Source organism: Pollachius pollachius (assembly GCF_949987615.1).
Source record: "Pollachius pollachius genome assembly, chromosome: 6".
NCBI classification, from domain to species: domain Eukaryota; kingdom Metazoa; phylum Chordata; class Actinopteri; order Gadiformes; family Gadidae; genus Pollachius; species Pollachius pollachius.
In genome coordinates this window covers 18758659-18777856 of record NC_136939.1, presented here as the reverse complement: position 1 = coordinate 18777856, position 19198 = coordinate 18758659, and the positions used below count along the sequence as shown (strand labels likewise).

General features: G+C 41.0%; 3 protein-coding genes across 3 annotated transcripts in view; all 3 read left to right on the top strand.

The window, feature by feature from the left end:
* The window catches only part of LOC307076838 (choline-phosphate cytidylyltransferase B-like), a 6064-nt gene extending 5570 nt beyond the window's left edge, over positions 1-494 (top strand). The window contains exon 8 of the mRNA XM_079738019.1: positions 23-494. Within this exon, the coding sequence (XP_079594145.1) occupies positions 23-301 (279 nt within the window). The 3' untranslated portion in view covers positions 302-494. The remainder of the gene's footprint in view (positions 1-22) is intronic.
* A 517-nt stretch (positions 495-1011) lies between these two features.
* LOC307076843 (palmitoyltransferase ZDHHC20-B-like) lies at positions 1012-11245 on the top strand. Its single transcript, XM_079738024.1, has 13 exons — positions 1012-1132; positions 2255-2281; positions 2603-2700; positions 2942-3062; positions 4441-4510; positions 4678-4710; positions 5361-5481; positions 7154-7286; positions 8235-8361; positions 8547-8633; positions 8791-8870; positions 9271-9314; positions 9433-11245. The coding sequence occupies exons 1-12, from the start codon at positions 1015-1017 to the stop codon at positions 9309-9311; spliced, it is 1056 nt and encodes a 351-aa protein (XP_079594150.1). The 5' UTR covers positions 1012-1014; the 3' UTR covers positions 9312-9314; positions 9433-11245.
* A 1298-nt stretch (positions 11246-12543) lies between these two features.
* Positions 12544-17901, top strand: LOC307076840 (organic solute transporter subunit alpha-like; the record flags this gene model as incomplete). The annotated part of the gene is made up of 8 exons (XM_079738021.1): positions 12544-12619; positions 13272-13423; positions 13831-13904; positions 14348-14506; positions 15542-15653; positions 16423-16569; positions 17083-17188; positions 17729-17901. 8 exons carry the CDS (start codon positions 12544-12546, stop codon positions 17899-17901), a joined length of 999 nt encoding a protein of 332 aa, XP_079594147.1.
* Positions 17902-19198: the final 1297 nt, after the last annotated feature.

The window sequence follows — 19198 nt, the reverse complement described above, 5'->3', positions numbered from 1 at the left end:
CCCTCCCCCCTCTCTCCCCCAGAATGCCATCCAGGAACGTAGTGGGCGGATGCTGCAGGCTCTCTCCCCCTACTCCTCCCCCCGGGGCTCCCCCAGCAGTAGTCCCACCAGGAGACGCTCCCTCTCCCCCCAATCTCCCACCTCCTCCTCCTCCTCCCCTCCCTCCTCCGTCTCCACCCCCTCCTCCCCCACCTCACGCCGGACGAAGAAGGGGGGCGCCTCGTCCCGTGCAGCAGGAGCAGGCACTGACCGCAGACCTACCCGGCAACACGGCGGCCAATCAGGAAAATTGTATTCTTGAATAAAACGATGCTGTCGTTAAGGTGTCCAGCAAAGTTTTTAATAATCTAAAGGAGAGAAGAGAATAGATCTGGTTTGATAAAATTCTGCTCTTACTTGCTTCTGACTGTGATCTGCTGAAGAGCGTGTGGGCGTATTTATGACATAATTAAAAAAACACAAAAGTCTGTGTATGTGTCTGGTACTAAGGTAGAAATCTGGTGAAGATATGTGTATCTGAATGTGTTATAAAGTAATCTGCATGGCATACTTTTGACAATTAGCCTAATGAGAATAAACTTTATATTTTATAACAATATATTTTTTTCTTTCTTGCTTGAAATATTAAATGTCCAAAAGTAAAAAAAATAACGTGTCATAGTATACTGTACATTAGAAAGGATCATGGTATGACAGTAAAAAATTATATCAACTATATACAGCTTTTTGTTTTTCTTGAAAACGTTAAGGCTATAGTCGAAAATAACGTCCAGAGAGCAATATTAGTGTACTCTGTTAAACCAACTTTCCCCCAGCGTTTGTGTCCAGTTCAGTATTTGTGAACACTTACATTTGTGAATTGGCTACAACTAAATATAAACATACACTTTGTACACACCACGCAGAGTCCGTCCTGGGATCGGACCCCCTTCCTGCCCTCTCGATCAACCTTGGAGCCGTCCCTTTAAATATGTGACGTCAGCGCTAAATGTCCTGTCTACACGCGGATTAAAGATGGCTCCCTCTTATGTGGTGAAGTCCTGCAAAAAGCTCCTCAACTGGATACCTGTCGTTTTTATAAATCTTGTTGTTTTCTGGTCTTATTATGCATATGTCGTGGAGCTATGTGTGTGTAAGTACATGTATTCATATTCATGTTGAGTAATCATTTGTAACTCATAGTTGGCCAGTGTTGCCAACTCCTGTCACTTGAATGGAAAATGTTTAGTAGAACAACAAGTTTATATGCCATTAACTTAAACATAACCTAAAGTGCATGAGTGCACAGTTAAAACATGCCACTTTGTCATGCATAGGGATGGGGAAGTGCAGTTTAAAGTCTGTTTGGTATCACCAGTCATGTAAAACAGCATGTTTTGAACAGCTCCCTTTACCCCGCTCATTATGCACGTAGGCTACCTTAAACCCATTTAACTTTAGAAAATGTTTAGGTTCGTCGTGTAAACAGTTAAATTTGGCCATTCAATTGTATAAGTCATTTAAACCAGTTGCAGAGTCAAATTCAGTAATACGACTCTATAACCATTAGTAACCGCTTACGTTACATATTAAATATAACTTAAAATTGTTTCAAAGAGATACATACATAAAATATCTATCATCAAGCCTTGCCATATCAGAAAATCGACCGTGTTTTGCACAATGTTAATTTCCCTAACGTTAATATAATACCCTCTTCATATGCAAGTAGAGCACGTCGATATGCAATGCCAATAATACGTCCTCATGCATTTATGTAAACGTCAGCTCAATGAATGAGAGACCACCGTAACCTAATGCATTGCCCTTTTTATAGCCTATGCTGCATTGTATAATTTATAGGTATATATAGATATAATAAAGTGTATCCGCAATAGGCCTGCATATGGAAACAAACGTTTAAATATCACAAACGTACCGACATTTTAAACGTTATTGTAATTAGATAAGTAGGACTACTGCCTGTACTGGGTAACCACTACTTTTGTATCACCAGTTCCTGTGTGCGTTAACCCGGGTAGCGGCGTGTTGCTAGGGGACCGGGACAGTAGAATCAGGGCACCGAACAAAGCGCCCTCTGATTGGTTGGTCGAGCCGGTCGTGCCAGGCGGCTGAAGGGGACATGGATGGGCATGTGGGGGGCAGGTCAAAGATATGCTATAGCTCGGCCTTTATTCTATCGCTTTATTGTATAGCCATTTAATTATTTCCCATCTCAAAGTACGTTTTTCTTTTTTTGCTTTTTCTTAAATAGATACGATCCCCGGAGATGCAGAACGAGGTAAGTCACACATAAATTAGGCCTTTATTAGATAGTAGATAGATAATATTACTTTTCACTTTCAGTTTAATATTTGTCTTATTGTAATTTCTACTGTTATAATTGCATTTTGTCTTTTCTCTGTGCTGGGAAATGGACTATAATCTAATAATAGTTCATAGTTTTCATCTGCTACTATGTTTACACCCTCTGTCTCGTGTGATATTCATGTCAAGCACATTGAAACTCGTGTTTTATTTCACACTGGTAAGGTTTCCAGCGACGTTGATACAGTTTCACTGAATATGTTTGTTTGTTTGTTTGTTTGTTTGTTTTTTGAAGTCAGCTACCTGGTCGTGTTTCACGTCTTCTTCTTCCTTTTCATCTGGTCTTACTGGAAGACCATCCTCAGCACGCCAGCCTGTCCCTCCTCCAACGCTGTACGTGCGTGCGTGTGTGTGTGTGTGTGTGTGCACGCGCATGTGCAAACCAAAATCCATCAACATCATTTCATATAGATATAGGAGTTAGTTTTATAGCCTGTTTCCAATGCAAGTTCATTAACAATGTACACATTGGCTGAATTTCTGTTATCCTCAGATTAGAAACATAGATCTTGTCTTTCCATTCCATTCCACTCCTGTGATATGGTGGGTAATGGTCTGTTTGCTGTGGTCCCAGTTTGGTCTTCCCAAGGCGGAGAAGGAGCAGTATGAGAGGGAGCAGAGTTCGGAGGTTCAGCAAGAGCTCCTAAAGAAGGTGGCTCTGGAGATGCCGGTGTACACTCGCACAGCAGGGGGCGGTAGGACCTACCAGTGGACATAATATCATAAAAACTAAAACTTAGGATGTGACGCTATGAAACATATTTTATGTTTGTGTGGACTATGTCACCAAGTCAATGTTGCACAGTGGTCAACAATGCTTTTTGAGCAGATAGTCACGGAATGAAATACAACTTTACACTAAACACATGTACGTAAGCCTTCATCGTGATCTTTATTATGTAGATAGTTCACAATGAACAACGTTTATGCTAATTACAAACGATATGTTTGCTAATGAGTTAACTATCAGGTCTGGCTCACCTTGAGTATGAATCGTTCTGTTAAATCCAGACATTGCTTAATAATTGTTGTCTATTCTGAATGAACAGGATATGATGTGGTCCGTATAAAACTTAGAATAACACAATTTAAGTTGGATCAAACGAACTGCATTATTATTTGGGCGCTAGAGAGAGAGGAGGGGGATTGGCATATCTTGTGAAGCTAACTACAATGTGTAAGGGTCTTTGCACAGTAACTTGAGTTACTTCAATAAGAAGTATGACCTCTGTGCATACTTCTTTTCACAAAGTCAAATTAAACTATAAGCCCTGAAGACAATGCCGCAATCAAGGGACATCTGTCATTGTTTTGTTTTGCCACATTGAAAGCCAAAGTCCAGAATAAGTCCCCGCTCCTGTACTAAGAACTAATAGGAACAAATATTGCCCCATTGCCTGCTTTATCCATATTTTATCACATTTGTGGGGATAATTCTTTTTTAATATTTTTATTAGTTTTATAAAAAGTCTTATTTCAAGGGGTTGTAATATCTGGCTGAAGTTGGTTCATAATTTTCATTGATGAAAATAAAATTGAGATTAGGGTGGCCGAAACTACCACTTTATAAATTAAAATATGAACCTCTGAGATTACAGAGCGGTAATGGAAAATGACTGGAAAATGTTGTGCTTAGAAGAGAACCCTGTCAAGTGTTTTGTGACACCAAGTGAATTTGGGTTTTTGTGTGTACCATTCCAATCACCAATAATATTGATTAGACTGTAGCCCCACTAAGCATCCTGATTGATCAATACACAGATGGATATTTAATACACAATTCATGCAAAACCTTCGTTCTGATCCTATAGCTACTTAGTTTGCAATCAGTCCAGTTCTTTCTTTTGTTTTGGTTATTCATTTTTAGTAGTAGTTAGTCCAATATTGATCATATGCTTTGGTTGCTGTCAGCCCCACATTCACTTTTGTTAGAAGCATCTGCTCTATGACTTGTTTTACCATAAACATAATTTTACAAATCACAGCTCAACTTTCCCTTCTAGAAAACTGTGTGTGGCCATGCTGCCCCACACTAGACCGTGATAATAACTGCTAATGCTTTGCTCCCTACAGCTGTGCGGTACTGTGACTCCTGTCAGGTGATAAAACCCGACCGCTGTCATCACTGCTCCACCTGTGAGATGTGAGTAGGTCTTCTCCTGGTTCTGCTCCTTCTGGACCGTTTTCCAAGCAACTCAATCTTGTTTAATACAGCCCTTAATCACATTGACATGTTCTCAAAGGGCTTCTCGGGCCCACATCATACACCAACCCCTAACTCTGAGGCTCTGGTTCTCTGTCTCCCTATAGGTGTGTTCTGAAGATGGACCATCACTGTCCCTGGTAGGACGTGTTACTAACTGACTTACCTCAGATCCACAAGTTCCACAATGCTATAGCCGAATGTCAGGGGGCAGACTGCACAGCGCCTAGGTCGGACACCAGAGAGTGCAAGGGGCGGACTAATGCAGTGTTTCCGGTTTTATAATTGATATATTCTTCTTAAGATGCATTTTTTTTGTTAGTGCAAGGGGAAGGTCTCAGAAGACGATTTCAACAAATGTATTGCTACAGTGGCCCGTCTAATGGTTTGATTTTAAACCTTTACAGACACTTTGTGTAAGGACGTTATTGACTGGACACTACTTTTGTGGCTTGTCTTTCCATCCACTACACGAAAGGTTTAGTTCACCTGGGCCGGCCTAGGTTGCGATAGATGTTAGCCGAGAAGGGATACCGAAAACCATGCAATGGTTTTACTTATCAGACCTCTTCTTGATCCGACATCAATGTTCAGCCATGTGACGTGTGTGCTGGTTCCGCCAGTCAGATTGTTTCCAGTAGAGACTCATTCCCAGTTCCCCTAGATTTGCGCTTGTCTGCTGTCAAATTTTGGATGTTAATCCAATGTCTGATTTGTGGGACTACTAACTATCTTAATGGAATGGTTTATTCTGTTGTATTATTATGACTTAGCATGCTCTTTACTTCAGGGTGAATAACTGCGTGGGCTTCTCCAACTACAAGTTCTTTGTGTTGTTCCTTGGCTACGGATTCGTCTACTGTCTGGTCATCTCGGCCACCGTCATCCGATACTTCATCATGTTCTGGACCGTGAGTTCAAGACAATATCTTATTTCTGACCGCAGAGCAATAGAATGAAGGGTGTCAATAGACCCAAAATCAAAGGCATGGCATTATTCAATAACGCCTCTTCAGAAGTTGGACCATTCTCTTTTTGGGAGAATGAGTGGTCAAATTTTGAGCAAAAGAAAATGAAACATCCCCTTCACTGTCTGCCGTCAGACCTTAACTGTTAAGATATAGACTGATTTGCAAGAAAAGTGATATGGCACAAGCCTCTCCAGTGTTATATTTTAAATAATACTATAACAAAAGTGATGAAATCTTAACTAGGTAACAAATTGAAAAAATGACTTTATTTTATTCTGAAGCTTATGTATCGTTTAATAGCATATTTTCACCTTCAAGCACAGATTTTCTCCTGTGAACTACAAATTATGTCCCTCTGCTGTAAAGGCATATTTCTTATGTGTAATCATCGTAAAAAGTGTGCAGATTACTTTTGTTTCTCCAATGATCCGTCAGGCAACTTTTTAAAGTGAAACTTTTGCCTTAAACTCTGTCCATGTCCTTGCAAAACACACCAAAAAATGTAAACTAAACCCAGCTGCCACAGGAAGTAAATATAATTGTGACATCACAAATTTAGGCTACAGAGACATGTAGTCTATTGGTTGGGGTGTCCACTCCGAAAGGTTTTGTGTGTGAACCCCCATGTCGGCAGCCTACCTGCTCTTTAATGACATGTATTTAAAATCAAATTCAATGTAAGTCGCTTTGGATAAAGGCCTTTGCTAAATAACTAAAGAGTTAATAGTGCAAAGAAGAGAGAACCAAATTATTGTGTTCATGGAGCTACTGCTGGAGGGCTCCATCTCATGGTTGATTCTTGGTGTGCGAGTTAAAGCCAAGTCTCTCTCCAGGCCAACAGTGCCATTATGCTCCTCTCAGTACCAAAGTACTGCTCTCAGTACCACAGCTCTACTCTCCTAGCCTCCCTGTACACAATAGCAGCTGTTATTCAGCTCCTCAGCCAGGGGACAGGATGAGAGCTCCCATTGTCCCCATGAAGAGCTAACTTTACACCCTTTCCTTCTTTTGAATGCAGTGAATCCGACAGGACTTATCTTGAGCCATCCTTGTCAATCAATCCATCTATTTACAATGAGGTCCTTTAGGACTGCGTTGGCCAACCTTTGACTTTAGGTGTAGCACTCTTGAATCACCTCAAACCGTAATAAAAATATATGAATACACATGCAATGGTTTAGCAAAGAGTGCTAGCGCCCCCCTTCATACACAACTGTTACTGCAAGAAGGCCATGTCTAGTGGGAAACAGTGGAGAGAAAAGGTCAGCAACGCTGCTTATGCTCCAAGTGGGTTTATTAGGCAAACACCAATTAACACAAAACTTTGATGGAAAATGTATGAAATGTACAAAGCTTAACTGTTTTTGAAATAATAACAAGCCATAATACTACATTTACTGTTTTCTTTTTTACAATATTTATATTTTCAATTATCTTTATTGCTATTTATATTATTGTAATTTGGTCTTTCAAGAATACTACATGCAGTAACGGTGTGTACCACCAGTGGTACGCATACCACAAGTTGAAAAACACTGACAGAAAATAATGATTTTTGTAAATAATTTTGAATGAATACATTATTAACACATTCTCACTTCCTTTTTTACAGAAACAACTGTCCGACACCCACGCCAAGTTCCACATCCTCTTCCTGTTCCTGGTGGCGGCCATGTTCTTCCTCAGCATCCTGTGTCTCTTCAGCTACCACCTATGGCTGATAGGCCAGAACAGGACCACCAACGGTAACCTAGCAACGCCTCTAGCAACTAAGTAATGTCACCTCTGAGCCAATGCTAGCCGTTCTTTCAATTCACTTATTGGCAGGAATCATATTCCTGCTAGGAATATGATTCCTTAATATGTGGCAGCGTTGGACTGCCCCCCTCCCCTCCCCCCCGCCAGATTTCATAAGGAAATAGTTTATTATTTCATTATTATTTCAAAGGCATACATTACCCATCGAAAGGTTCCTTGGTCTGTGTAGGATATCCCAAGAGGCTGTGTGTCTCGCAGTACCATATATCTAATTTCGCATGACAGTTATTCTTGGAATTTGTTCATCTTTTATTGTGTAAATTAGGACAGACTTGGCTTGTTTACTGTCAACAGTGTAACAAGGGTTCTTTCAGATAGGTATCAAGGTCAGAAGACTTCCCTGGTAAATGAGATGCCTCCATGAGCATACTAATATGTTTTAAAGGTTTCATGATGTAACATTTCCCATTTAAAATATCAAAAAAACGATTAGAACAATTTTATCTATTTTGTTGAGTTGTGTACATTATCCCAACTGTTTTCAAAAAATGTCCAACCCAGAAAAATCTTTTTTTATTCCAGGTGAAGGTACGTTTCATTCAGTGCCCTCTCATTGCCGTCATATCCTCTGTTCCCCCTGACCTACAGGGACAGAAGGGGAGCTGTTATCCAGTTGAGGCCTCAGTAATCCACATGATCATTCCATATGGATCTAGTTTACTATTATAAGTGGCTTATGCCCGCCGCCAAGCTAGTGCGTCGAACATCATTAACACTCAGCAAGTTCTTTTTAATAAGATAATATTCTAATTAATAATAATATCTAAGATAGTTTTGACCACGTTACCTCACGAGACCCTTAGCAGCCGACATGACACATTTGACCTTCCTGTTACTAGTTGTCCCCTTTTAATGTTAAGTGGTCCTTTTTGCAGAGGCGATGCGGTCGCCAATCTTTCGAAATGGTCCGGATAAGAAAGGCTTTTCTCTAGGATTCAGCCGGAATGTCGCAGAGGTGTTCGGAGACAGGAAGATACTCTGGCTGTTTCCCATCTTCTCAGGGTAACTCATCCTGCACGCCACTCCGCACCATGATTTACAAAATGTCTCATGAGTTGACTCACAAAGTTCTTCAACCCTGGCTTTAAAGTGATGTATTTCCCTTAATACTTTGTGTGTGTGTGTGTGTGTGTTTGTGTGTGTGCGTGTGTGCGTGTGTGCGTGCGTGCGTGTGTGTGTGTGAACAGTCTTGGGGATGGACACACCTTTGTCACACGATTGGTCCACATAGATCCTGAACAAGCCAATCAAATCCTCCAACCAAATGGAAAAATGTAAGTGATGTTGCCAATTTATATAAATCCATTCCATATTATATTTTTGTATTTTGTTCCATTCAATGTCTCTATCATATTCAAATGATCATAAAAAACAAGTGAATGAAGTGATTTGTCTACATTTGGCTATTATCTTATTTTCTTCTTATTTCAGTCCTGCGGACGGAGAAAACCATTCCAGCCTGCTTCAGAATGGCGTAGCGCACACGGTGGCAGTGACCTCTGAGAAAGCTGGTGTGTAATCCCCCCAGTGGCCAGGGCAATAGAGTAACATGGCTCTATGTCATCAAGAAACATGATGACATAGTTTCATGTTGTGTGGGGGGGGTTAGTAGGTGGTAGAGCGGGTTGACTAGTAACCGGAAGGTTGCTAGTTCGATCCCCGGCTCCTCCTCCTGGTGTCAAGGTGTACTCGACCCCCGACGCCTCACCCTGACTGCTCCTGACGAGCTGGCTGTCGCCCTGCGGGGTCGACTCCGCCGTCGGTGTGTGAATGTGTGTATGAATGGTTGTAAGTCGCTTTGGATAAAGCGATAGCAAAATCCCCTAAATGTTAATGTAAACAAAACCCTTCTGTAACAACAAATGAATAAACAACTGTCTTTATTATAACCATCAATGTTGTGCCTTCCAGCTGCAGACCAAACAGTCTCCGTTACCATGGAGAGTGTATAACAGGTATGTTTGTGTGTGTTTTGAGTCAGATATTCATAGAGTTGTTTTTATAAAGTTACCTCTGAGATTTACAAGTTTAAGTATAATGTAAAAGGCCTGATTACGTTCTCATCTTCTTCAGTTTCAGGGCACGGCGCCATTGGTTCTCCCAGCTTACTACGGAGCCCTGCTAGGGTCACATGCTGGGAAATACACATTACACATGCTGTGTAAATCTGTAGCCTCAATCGAGCCATCCATACACACTGTTGATAAACCGTAGCCACGGATTACTAAACCGTACACGCAGATTACCGACTCGGGCGTACATATAACCAAACCGTATACACGGATTACATTTGGGAATGGAATGAGTGGAAACCAGTTTGCGCAAATCGCAAAATCGGTACGTACGTAATCTGGGTACGGTTTGGTAATCCAACCCCACGGTCGGAGGGTACAGACTTACACAGAGGTGATGTTCGACCGTTTTAACCCAGCCGGGCTCTGTAACCTGCCAAATATTCAAACAGCTTTGAGGTCGTAGGTTACGTCTCAGTACCCCTTGTTTGTCGTTCTTCGTCCGGGTCGTTTGTTAAAATTTTCTTTAGGTTCTATGCTATCAATTCAATTTTTTTCACATTACCGATTTGTTCATATTTGGCATTTGGTGCCATTAGTAAATCCAGTATTTAAAAAAAAAGATGGTTTACAAGGGTCCCTTTGGCTCACGAGGCAGGGTGTGTGTTGGGGATGATAGAGAGGCATTAGCATGCATGGGAGAGATAACAGAACTACTTATTTCACTAACCTACTCGTTAGTTTCTTCAAACCGCGCCACCCTGTCTCAGGGATTGGCGCTGTGGTTTATCTAATTGTGTTGTCAAATCAAGTTAGATTTGATTTGTTGCTATTTAAAACCTAAGTCCACCTAAGTCATGCTGTTTACAATAATAATGTTTTTATTCTGCGCTATATTCCATATTTGATATATTAGGATGGGAATTAGGAAAAAGGATATGAGCACAAGCCTTTTAGGATAATTGATGAGATGATATACACTGCTACAACAGCTGAAGTTGTTAGATGCCATTCTTTATTGCACTACATATATTTGTTATTTTTATTTATCAGATTATTTATTTAGCGTTCAGTGTTAAACTGATGTTTTGTGTTTTTTACATCATTGCTTTTTTGTTGACTTTGGTTGTAAAGGGAAAGGTGCGTAGTCTAGATAACTATCCAAAGCTTTACAAACATCAAGTCCTTTTTATAAAAAAAACAAATATCATACGTGGATCTGATTCTATTTGTATGATTATTTTAGAAATCTTTTTTTCAAAATGAAAGTAAATGTTTCCTTATTAGGTTGCATACAATTTTTGTATTGTAATTGTAAGTGTAATTGCAAAACACAGTGGCTCTGTAATCCAAAGCCTTTAATGCTAAAAGATGAAATATTTATTTAAATTACTTTCTTCAGTTTGTAATATTTTAGCTGATGCCATGGCAATCAGCTAATCTTCTTATGAATGTTTTTTTTCTCAAAGTTTATTGCTTACAATTTTGGTTGTAGACATTTGGTCTGAAATGTGTACATGTATACACTTTTCTACTCCAAACAGATTATCAGATTATCAGTTGAATTTAATTCAGAGAAATGTCACAGGTGTTGATTGTCATGGTGATCGTTGGATCATGGGTTTACCAACTGATAGATGCTCAAAAATTTAAAACAAAAGTAACTGTGTAACAACAAAACTAAATTGTGTTCCAGATTAACCATAACAAAACATGTTGGATTTCAGATTGGATATCGCTTATTACTTGTAGTAACTGTCATTTTTCAAATATGCTGTGGTCTTTTTCACAATCACAGCCGACACAGTATAAATCAAGACAACTATAGGTATATAGTTAATGGCAATGGTAGCACATTTCTGTACATGGCTCAAAGGCCGAATTAAAATGTCTTGTTTTAAATACCCAATCAAATGTCTCATTTATTTTCATTCTATAAAAGCATAAGCCTACTTTTGACATAACTTAACACCATCACCCAATGGTTTTAGTATGCAATGTGAAGAAAATAATACAAATATACAGAAATTCATTGTGATATTTCAATTATTTCATCACGGTATGGTTTCAGGTTTCAGTCAGCAGTGGGAGTATTCTCTAATCTCTATCTCAAACTGTTGCCTATTAAAGCTTTGTTCCAAGCTTGAACCCAAGGAGAATATACAAGAGCTTTCAAAGGTGAATGGCCGCAGGTCCTTCCCCTTCATGTTGCGTAGCCGCTGGGTTAAAGTTTAATGGCCCACAGCTCCATAAAAGGAAGTCATAATACATGACTCATATGGGAAAGGGTTAATTACAGTAACTCAAGCACTGATACACGTGCCCTTTGCAAAGCGTTGATCAATGGCACAATTCTATATATTCTGTGAAAAAACAAAAGGGAAAGTTAATTTTTGCCCATCACATCACATGAGCAGGCCATATTCAGTATCTTATCTCTGATCTGACCTTGAGATTATGATCGAACGACTGATTACCATCTCAGGTTGAACCACTGTGGTTGATCACCCCTGAGCAAATATGTTTGTTTAATTGAAGGGCATAGTCCCTCACCGGTAACTCACCAATGTCTTGTTCACAGACTGTAGACCAATAGGCCAAGTTCAGGTAATAGTTGTCTGATAACTCAAATAGGACAAAGGCCTTATATAAATCTAGTCAAACGTAGTTTATTGTATATGTTGTCTTATTTATTACATTCACTCAGGGAAGAAGAGCAGTATATTGTGAAACTGCTCTACTAAACAGACACACTTCATTCTCAATATCAATGTCACACTACATCCCTACACAAAATCTTGAATCCTTGAACTGGCGGAAATCCCCAATAATCAATTTCTCAGTTGTACTCACTGACTGTACAACTGACTTTCTCAGAGCACCTGCAAGTTGAATGAATGGGGGAAGAGCCATTGGAGGATGTGACCTCGTAAATGTCTATGTATCATCATACCTTTATTACCCTAAGTTCACTTTAAGAAAGAGAAGAACAGCTAAAAGCTTTCTCAGTCTCAGTCACTTTAAGGAAGAGATAGAACAGCCAAAAGCTGTCAGACGGCCTATCCAAATGTACTTTTTATTTAATACCATTTAGCCTTCAATTTGGGAATCCTTTACGGAACATTGCTCTCATTTAGTAGTATTGTGAGAGCCAAATCTTTATCGACACATCATGGAGGACGAACACAACGTCACGGTGGATCCAGCCTGTTTGCAGGAACCACCGTTGGCTATAGACGTGATAACGGGTAAGTGACCCATATTTCTTTATCTCTCTTTAAAAGATAGTGGCTCATTATCGCTGCCCTAATACACTCAGCAAACAGAAGCCTCAACGGTTCAAACCACTCTGCATGGGATCAGTTGCTTGTCCTTGAATGGGAACACAATGGAATGAATGAATGGACTCCAACCTTCTTTCCCAAAACTCCTACTTGGTGTATAGTAACACAGTCACATATTTAATAGAATACCACATGTCTGATCACTTCAGTATCGGGAAGAACATCAGTTTTAGCTTTGAATCATAAACTATTCTATCATAAAAATACCATCAAACACATTTACACAAATTAAAGCTTTTCTAGGAGCACCATGGATCCAGTCAAGGCCTTATTGAAATATTTCAATGTTAACGTACATTAAAAATCGTTCTTTTTAATTATATTCCTATAGCTGCTGTGCATTCTGTCCTAATTTCAATAGGTCATACTTTCATCATCATCGAACCATTTAAATAAATATATTTTTGATCTATATTTCATAACCTTGTCTCAAGTCTCACTCGTAAGTCGCTTTGGATAATTTTGCTTGGTAAGTGTAAAAGTGGAACATAAACGAATGAATCAATCATCCCATTGGTTAACCAATCCTAACTGAGTTGCTTGTGTCTCGGGACAGGGCTGGGTGTGTTTGGCACCGTCCTCTTCTCCATGCTGACCCTCATGTCAGTGATATCCCTGCTGCTCTATCTGGAGCAGTGTGTGTACATCTATAGGAAGCTGCCCTACCCAAAGAAGGCCACCCTCATGTGGGTCAATGGAGCAGCGCCCGTAAGACCCTCAGCCAGACTTTAATGGATGGAACTGTTTTAACTGCCAGAGCAAAACGCTCCACTTTACAGGGATCATTTGATGCTTCCGCTGGCTTCCTTGTCTGGCGATGACTATGGAAGATAACAATACAAAATTATTTGTGGGATGCATTTCTAAGGAACGGCAAGGAATAAACTATCCTCAATATACACACTTTCCTAAAATAGATTAGTTAAAAGTAGATTAAACAAGATAAAAAATAAAAATAAAATAGTTGATCAATTTAGCAGTCATCCATACATTTGACTCTTTAATGATGTTAACTGAAAAGGCTTCTGGTCAGAGATCTCCCAGTGATTTCCACTCATTGAGATGATGTTCAAACATGAAACACACAGTTAAATGTGGTTCACCGTGTGTTTCAGGCAATCGCCACCATGTCCTGCTTTGGGATGTGGATGCCCAGAGCGGTTATATTCACAGATATGGTTTCCAACAGGTAAGTTCTGTTTTCTGCCACTTTAATTGTTGACAACAGTAGAACAGCCTCATAAACAACTGTTTTCCATAATCAATTTGTTTGGAGACAATAGGCCACGGGCAATAACTACTGTCCAATGGTTTGATGCCAAGAGGAAATCATCTTATGAACCTAGCTCTGTTCTTCAGTTATACATTAATCTGGGTGTTGTAACCTAACATGGTATAACAGGTTTTATGTGTTATTACAAGGTTATGGCACCATTGGTTCTTAATGAAATTCATCATATGGTATAACATGTGTCTGTAGTTATAACGTGTATCTGGCTGTGTGTGTGCTGTGTGTGTGTTGTGTGATGTGTGTGGGTGCGTCTGTGCGTGTGTTTTTTCTGTGCGTGTGTGTGTTGATTTGTGTGGGTCCGTCTGTGTGTTGTGTGTGTGTGTGTGTGTGTGTGTGTGCAGTTACTTTGCGGTGGTGGTGTACAAGGTGCTAGTGCTGCTCATCGAGGAGTTCGGCGGCACCAATGCATTCCTCAAGCGTTACTCTGGAGAGACGTTCAAAATCAGCGTGGGGCCGTGCTGCTGCTGCTGCCCGTGTCTCCCACGCGTCCCCCTCACACGGTAACCCCCCCGTGGTTCACACCCAGACTGTAGGCCGTGTCTCCCACGCGTCCCCCTCACACGGTAACCCCCCCGTGGTTCACACCCAGACTGTAGGCCGTGTCTCCCACGCGTCCCCCTCACACGGTAACCCCCCCGTGGTTCACACCCAGACTGTAGGCCGTGTCTCCCACGCGTCCCCCTCACACGGTAACACCCCCATGGGTTCACATCCAGACTGCTGGCTGGTCCGGCCACTAGTACGTGTGTCTCCGCCTGCCCCTTCCTAGAAGCACCAGTGAGATGGGATGCCTTCTTCCTTTTTTTGGAGGATTTTCATTTGAATGTTTTTTAAGTGGGCTTTCTTCCTTTGTGAAGCTCTATGAATAGCCCTGTGGTTGAAGGGTGCTATATAAATACACTTGTATGAGGGTGCTTATTCTGACAGTAAAGGTGAAGTTGGAAAACAGTACTTAGGTGTCAAAGTCAAAGTGATCCTGCAGCTAGGGTTAGCGTAGTGCGTCGGCACAGGGGTAGTCAGGCAAACAATCCGACATGGAGAAGGCAAAGACATAGTCGGGGGTAAAGGGGCAGGAATCAGAAACCGGGAACCGTAAACTAAATGCATGGACGCTTGATATAACGAACGCAACCCGCTGACTAAATACACCATGAGAGGAATGATAATGAGGGACAGGTGTAAACAAATGTCAAGTGTTTATGATCACATGAACCTTATGGACCAATACGTATACATCAAGTGTTTATGATCACATGAACCTTATGGACCAATACGTATACATCAAGTGTTTATGATCACATGAACCTTATGGACCAATACGTATACATCAAGTGTTTATGATCACATGAACCTTATGGAACAATACGTATACATCAAGTGTTTATGATCACATGAACCTTATGGACCATTACGTATACGTCAAGTGTTTATGATCACATGAACCTTATGGACCAACGCGTATCCGTCAAGTGTCCATGATCACCTGAACCTTATGGACCAATGCGTGTACGAATGTGTGCTGGTGGTGTGTTCAGGAGGATGATATTCTGGATGAAGGCGGGGACCCTCCAGTATGCCATCCTGAAGACAGCCATGTCCATCCTCTCTATCATACTGTGGACCAATGGCAACTTTAACCCATCTGACGTGAGTCCCTCTGTCGAGGACTTGGAGGCCCACCAAGTCCTCGGTGGACCCCCGTCTGACCTCCAGGGGGATGATAGCATTGCATCTTGGTGAAACGTGTTCACTTGTAGATCCTCATTACACGTATCACAGTGTCCTCTGTGTTCACTTGTAGATCACCATTACACGTATCACAGTGTCCTCTGTGTTCACTTGTAGATCCCCATTACACGTATCACAGTGTCCTCTGTGTTCACTTGTAGATCACCGTTACACGTATCACAGTGTCCTCTGATTTCACTTGTAGATCACCATTACAGGTATCACAGTGTCCTCTGTGTTTAGTTAAATGTTTGCATTGCATACATTCTTGTATGCAATGTAAATATAGATCTCCATCATATGTATTACCGACTCAGGTATAGATATCACCACCGCATGTATCACTACTGACACATTGGACATAGTTAGATATCACCACTGCATGTTTCACTATTGACACATTGGACATAGTTAGATATCACCCCACATGCATCACTATCATCACATTATGTATTGCTGGATGTCAACATCACATGTATCACTATCGTCACATTGAACATAGTAAGATATCACCACTGCATGTATCACTATTATCACATTGTGTCTAGTTGGATGTCACCATCACATCTATAACTATCACCACATTGGGGCTAGTTGGACTTTCACCATCTCAATCTTTCACTATGATCAGATTGTAGCTAGTTGGATGTCACCAACACCACGCGTCATTACCATCCATTGTTTACAGATGGATGTCACCAGCCCTTCTATTTGGATCAATCCCATTGTGGGCGTCCTGACCATCACGTCTCTCTGGCCCGTCGCCATCATGTTCATGAACACCAACAACAAGCTGCGCAGCGTTAAGATGGTCCAAAAGTACGCCCTTTACCAGGTGAGTGCCTCGAGGCCCAGGTGAGGACCCCATACATCTACCATCGTCTTCCAGTCTCTGTATCAGATTGAGCTCAGAAACACAATTTCTGGAAATAATACTTTCAATTTAATTTGCACCACTGTTGAAAAGTCAAATTAATGAAACTATTTGCTAGTCCCTCAACTCGTATCTTTGGTTAGACATTTTTTTTAATTTTCTTTCAACGGACTGAAGATATATCTACAGTGCTTAAGATATCTAGTGGTCTAGTGTTTAAAGCATTTGACTCCCAGCTGAAAGGTTCTGGGTTCCAACCCCTACCGGCTCGTCAATGACATGTATCTAAACAAATCACTGTAGGTTGATAAGCGCATGAATAAATTAATACTGTTCCAGTCCTTTCACGTTTAATCAGCTCTTAAGGATTGAGCTAAACATACAGTTTAGCTCAATCATTATCCTCATATCTTTCTATCTTTTAACGTGTATGCAACACTGTATGAGGCAGCTAACCATGGCCGTGCTCCTCAGCTGGTCCTGGTGTTGAGTCAGCTCCAGACCTCCATCATCAACATCCTGGCTCTGAACGGGACCATCGCCTGCTCCCCACCCTACTCCTCCCAGGCCCGCGGCGCGAGTCCGTCCTAGCCCGTTTCACACACTCTGAGACAGCTACAGCAGCTCAGATAATACATCTTCATCATCACGTTGGGTTTTGTTGTCGTGCAGTTGGTCGAGCGGTTGGTGGTTGGTTGAATGGCTCGTTGGGTGGGAGGTGGTTGGTTGAAGGGCTGGTTGGTTGGGTGGTATTTGGTTGAATAGCTGGTTGGATGGGTGGTGTTTGGTTGAATGGCTGGTTGGGTGGGTGGTGTTTGATTGGTGGTGGTTGTATGGCTGGTTGGTTGGGTGGTGTTTGGTTGAATGGTTGGTTGGTTGGTCGGGTGGTGTTTGGTTGGTGGTGGTTGAATGGTTGGTTGGGTGGTGTTTGGTTGAATGGCTGGTTGGGTGGGTGGTGTTTGGTTGGTGGTGGTTGAATGGCTGGTTGGGTGGGAGGTGGTTGGTTGAAAGGCTGGTTGGGTGGGTGGTGTTTGATTGGTTGCCATTTCTTTATTAGTTTATTAGTTTGATAATTTGTTGATTGGTTGTTGGTTTGTTGTATTTGTTTCCTTGTGTCCAGTGCTGAGCCAGCAGATGATGATCTGTGAGATGTTCATCATCACTGTGGTCACTCGGTTCTTCTACCGCCGGACCTACGCCCCACTGCCCCTCGATGGACAGGAGGACAACCAGCAGAACCATCACATCTGCCTACAGGACACCAAACCTTACCTGGAGGCGGGAGACATTTGAGGGAGAAGGAGCCATCCCAGATATACCTTACACTACCATTTCACATGGGCATATTCACCGTGCAGCCATTTTGTTGACGATGCGGAATTCCGCAATCATTGCCCCACCCAACTAGCGGTTAGAACCAAGATGGCCGCTATGTTAAGGTAATTTGATTCCTGAAATGAAAAACAGGGACGACATTTGTAGTTTGTAGTTTGTACATTTTGAATTGTTGGCTATTCTTATTGTTGTAAATGTAGTACTGTAGTAAAAATTAATTGGGGAGTACACGCACAATGGTTTAATGTGCTGTATTTTAAGGTTAGGTGAACCACCTAAAAACAAGCGAGCTAGAACCTTTGCCATTTAAAAATCTTACAACAAGGACATCTCTGGTGAAAGCCCATGGAAGAGACAGGTTAGCAGAAACGGGAACTGTCCCTGGAGAAAAAGGACTCACCTGATAGATACATATGGGAAATTGTTTTTGTTTGTTCAGTAAAATAACTGATGGTTTTATTTTAGGTAGACCAATACTGGTAGTACTGGAGTACAGGCCTATTTTTGTCAATGTCCTTTGAATGTATTGTTTGGAATGTCTCGATTGGAGATTTATTTGAGATGCTGTGTGTGCGTAGGTTTTGATATTATGATATAATGATATATTAAAGTTGTCATCTTCATTTGTCTGAGAATACCCTGGGGTATTAATAAGTATAATTCAGAACTTTATCAGCTGCAGTAATAGTTTCCTAACCCTCACTCGTGATATTACCTGAATGAACTGAACCAGTGTCTACTTTAAAAGTTATGAACCTCTACACAAGTATGTGATAAGCATGTAATCCTAGCTTCACTATCAAATAACAACAACACAAAGCGACAACATCTGTTGTGTATAAACTACCTGGTGTCAACATTTAGTCAGAACAGATCATTTATATTTATTTGAACTGACAATGTGATTTGTTTCTCATTAGTAGATGTGATCCAAATATGATCCGGAATGGAATCAGATAACTAGTACTATGACTACTAATTATAACAACAAAAACAAAATAAATCATGAAAAAGTAAATGCCAAACCCTACTGGCCGATACATACATACAACAAAATATTCTATAATCTATATACTCAAAAGTGTATGAAATAATATTGTAGTCATCCATTACTGTACATCCTGTCGTTTTCCTTCGTCCTCCTCCTCTGTAATAAGATTAGACGCGTGCGGCCATAATGAACAGTCTCTGTTCTCTGTCACATCCGGTCTTAGATAATGGCTTCAAACCTTTGACAAACCTATGACTCAAACCT

Excerpts from the sequence above, each read along its gene's own strand:
- LOC307076843 (XM_079738024.1), top strand. The coding sequence starts at position 1,015 with ATGGCTCCCTCTTATGTGGTGAAGTCCTGCAAAAAGCTCCTCAACTGG. Across the intron at positions 3,063-4,440 it reads CACTCGCACAGCAGGGGGCG|CTGTGCGGTACTGTGACTCC; the intron begins GTAGGACCTACC and ends TGCTCCCTACAG. Across the intron at positions 8,634-8,790 it reads CTCCAACCAAATGGAAAAAT|TCCTGCGGACGGAGAAAACC; the intron begins GTAAGTGATGTT and ends TTCTTATTTCAG.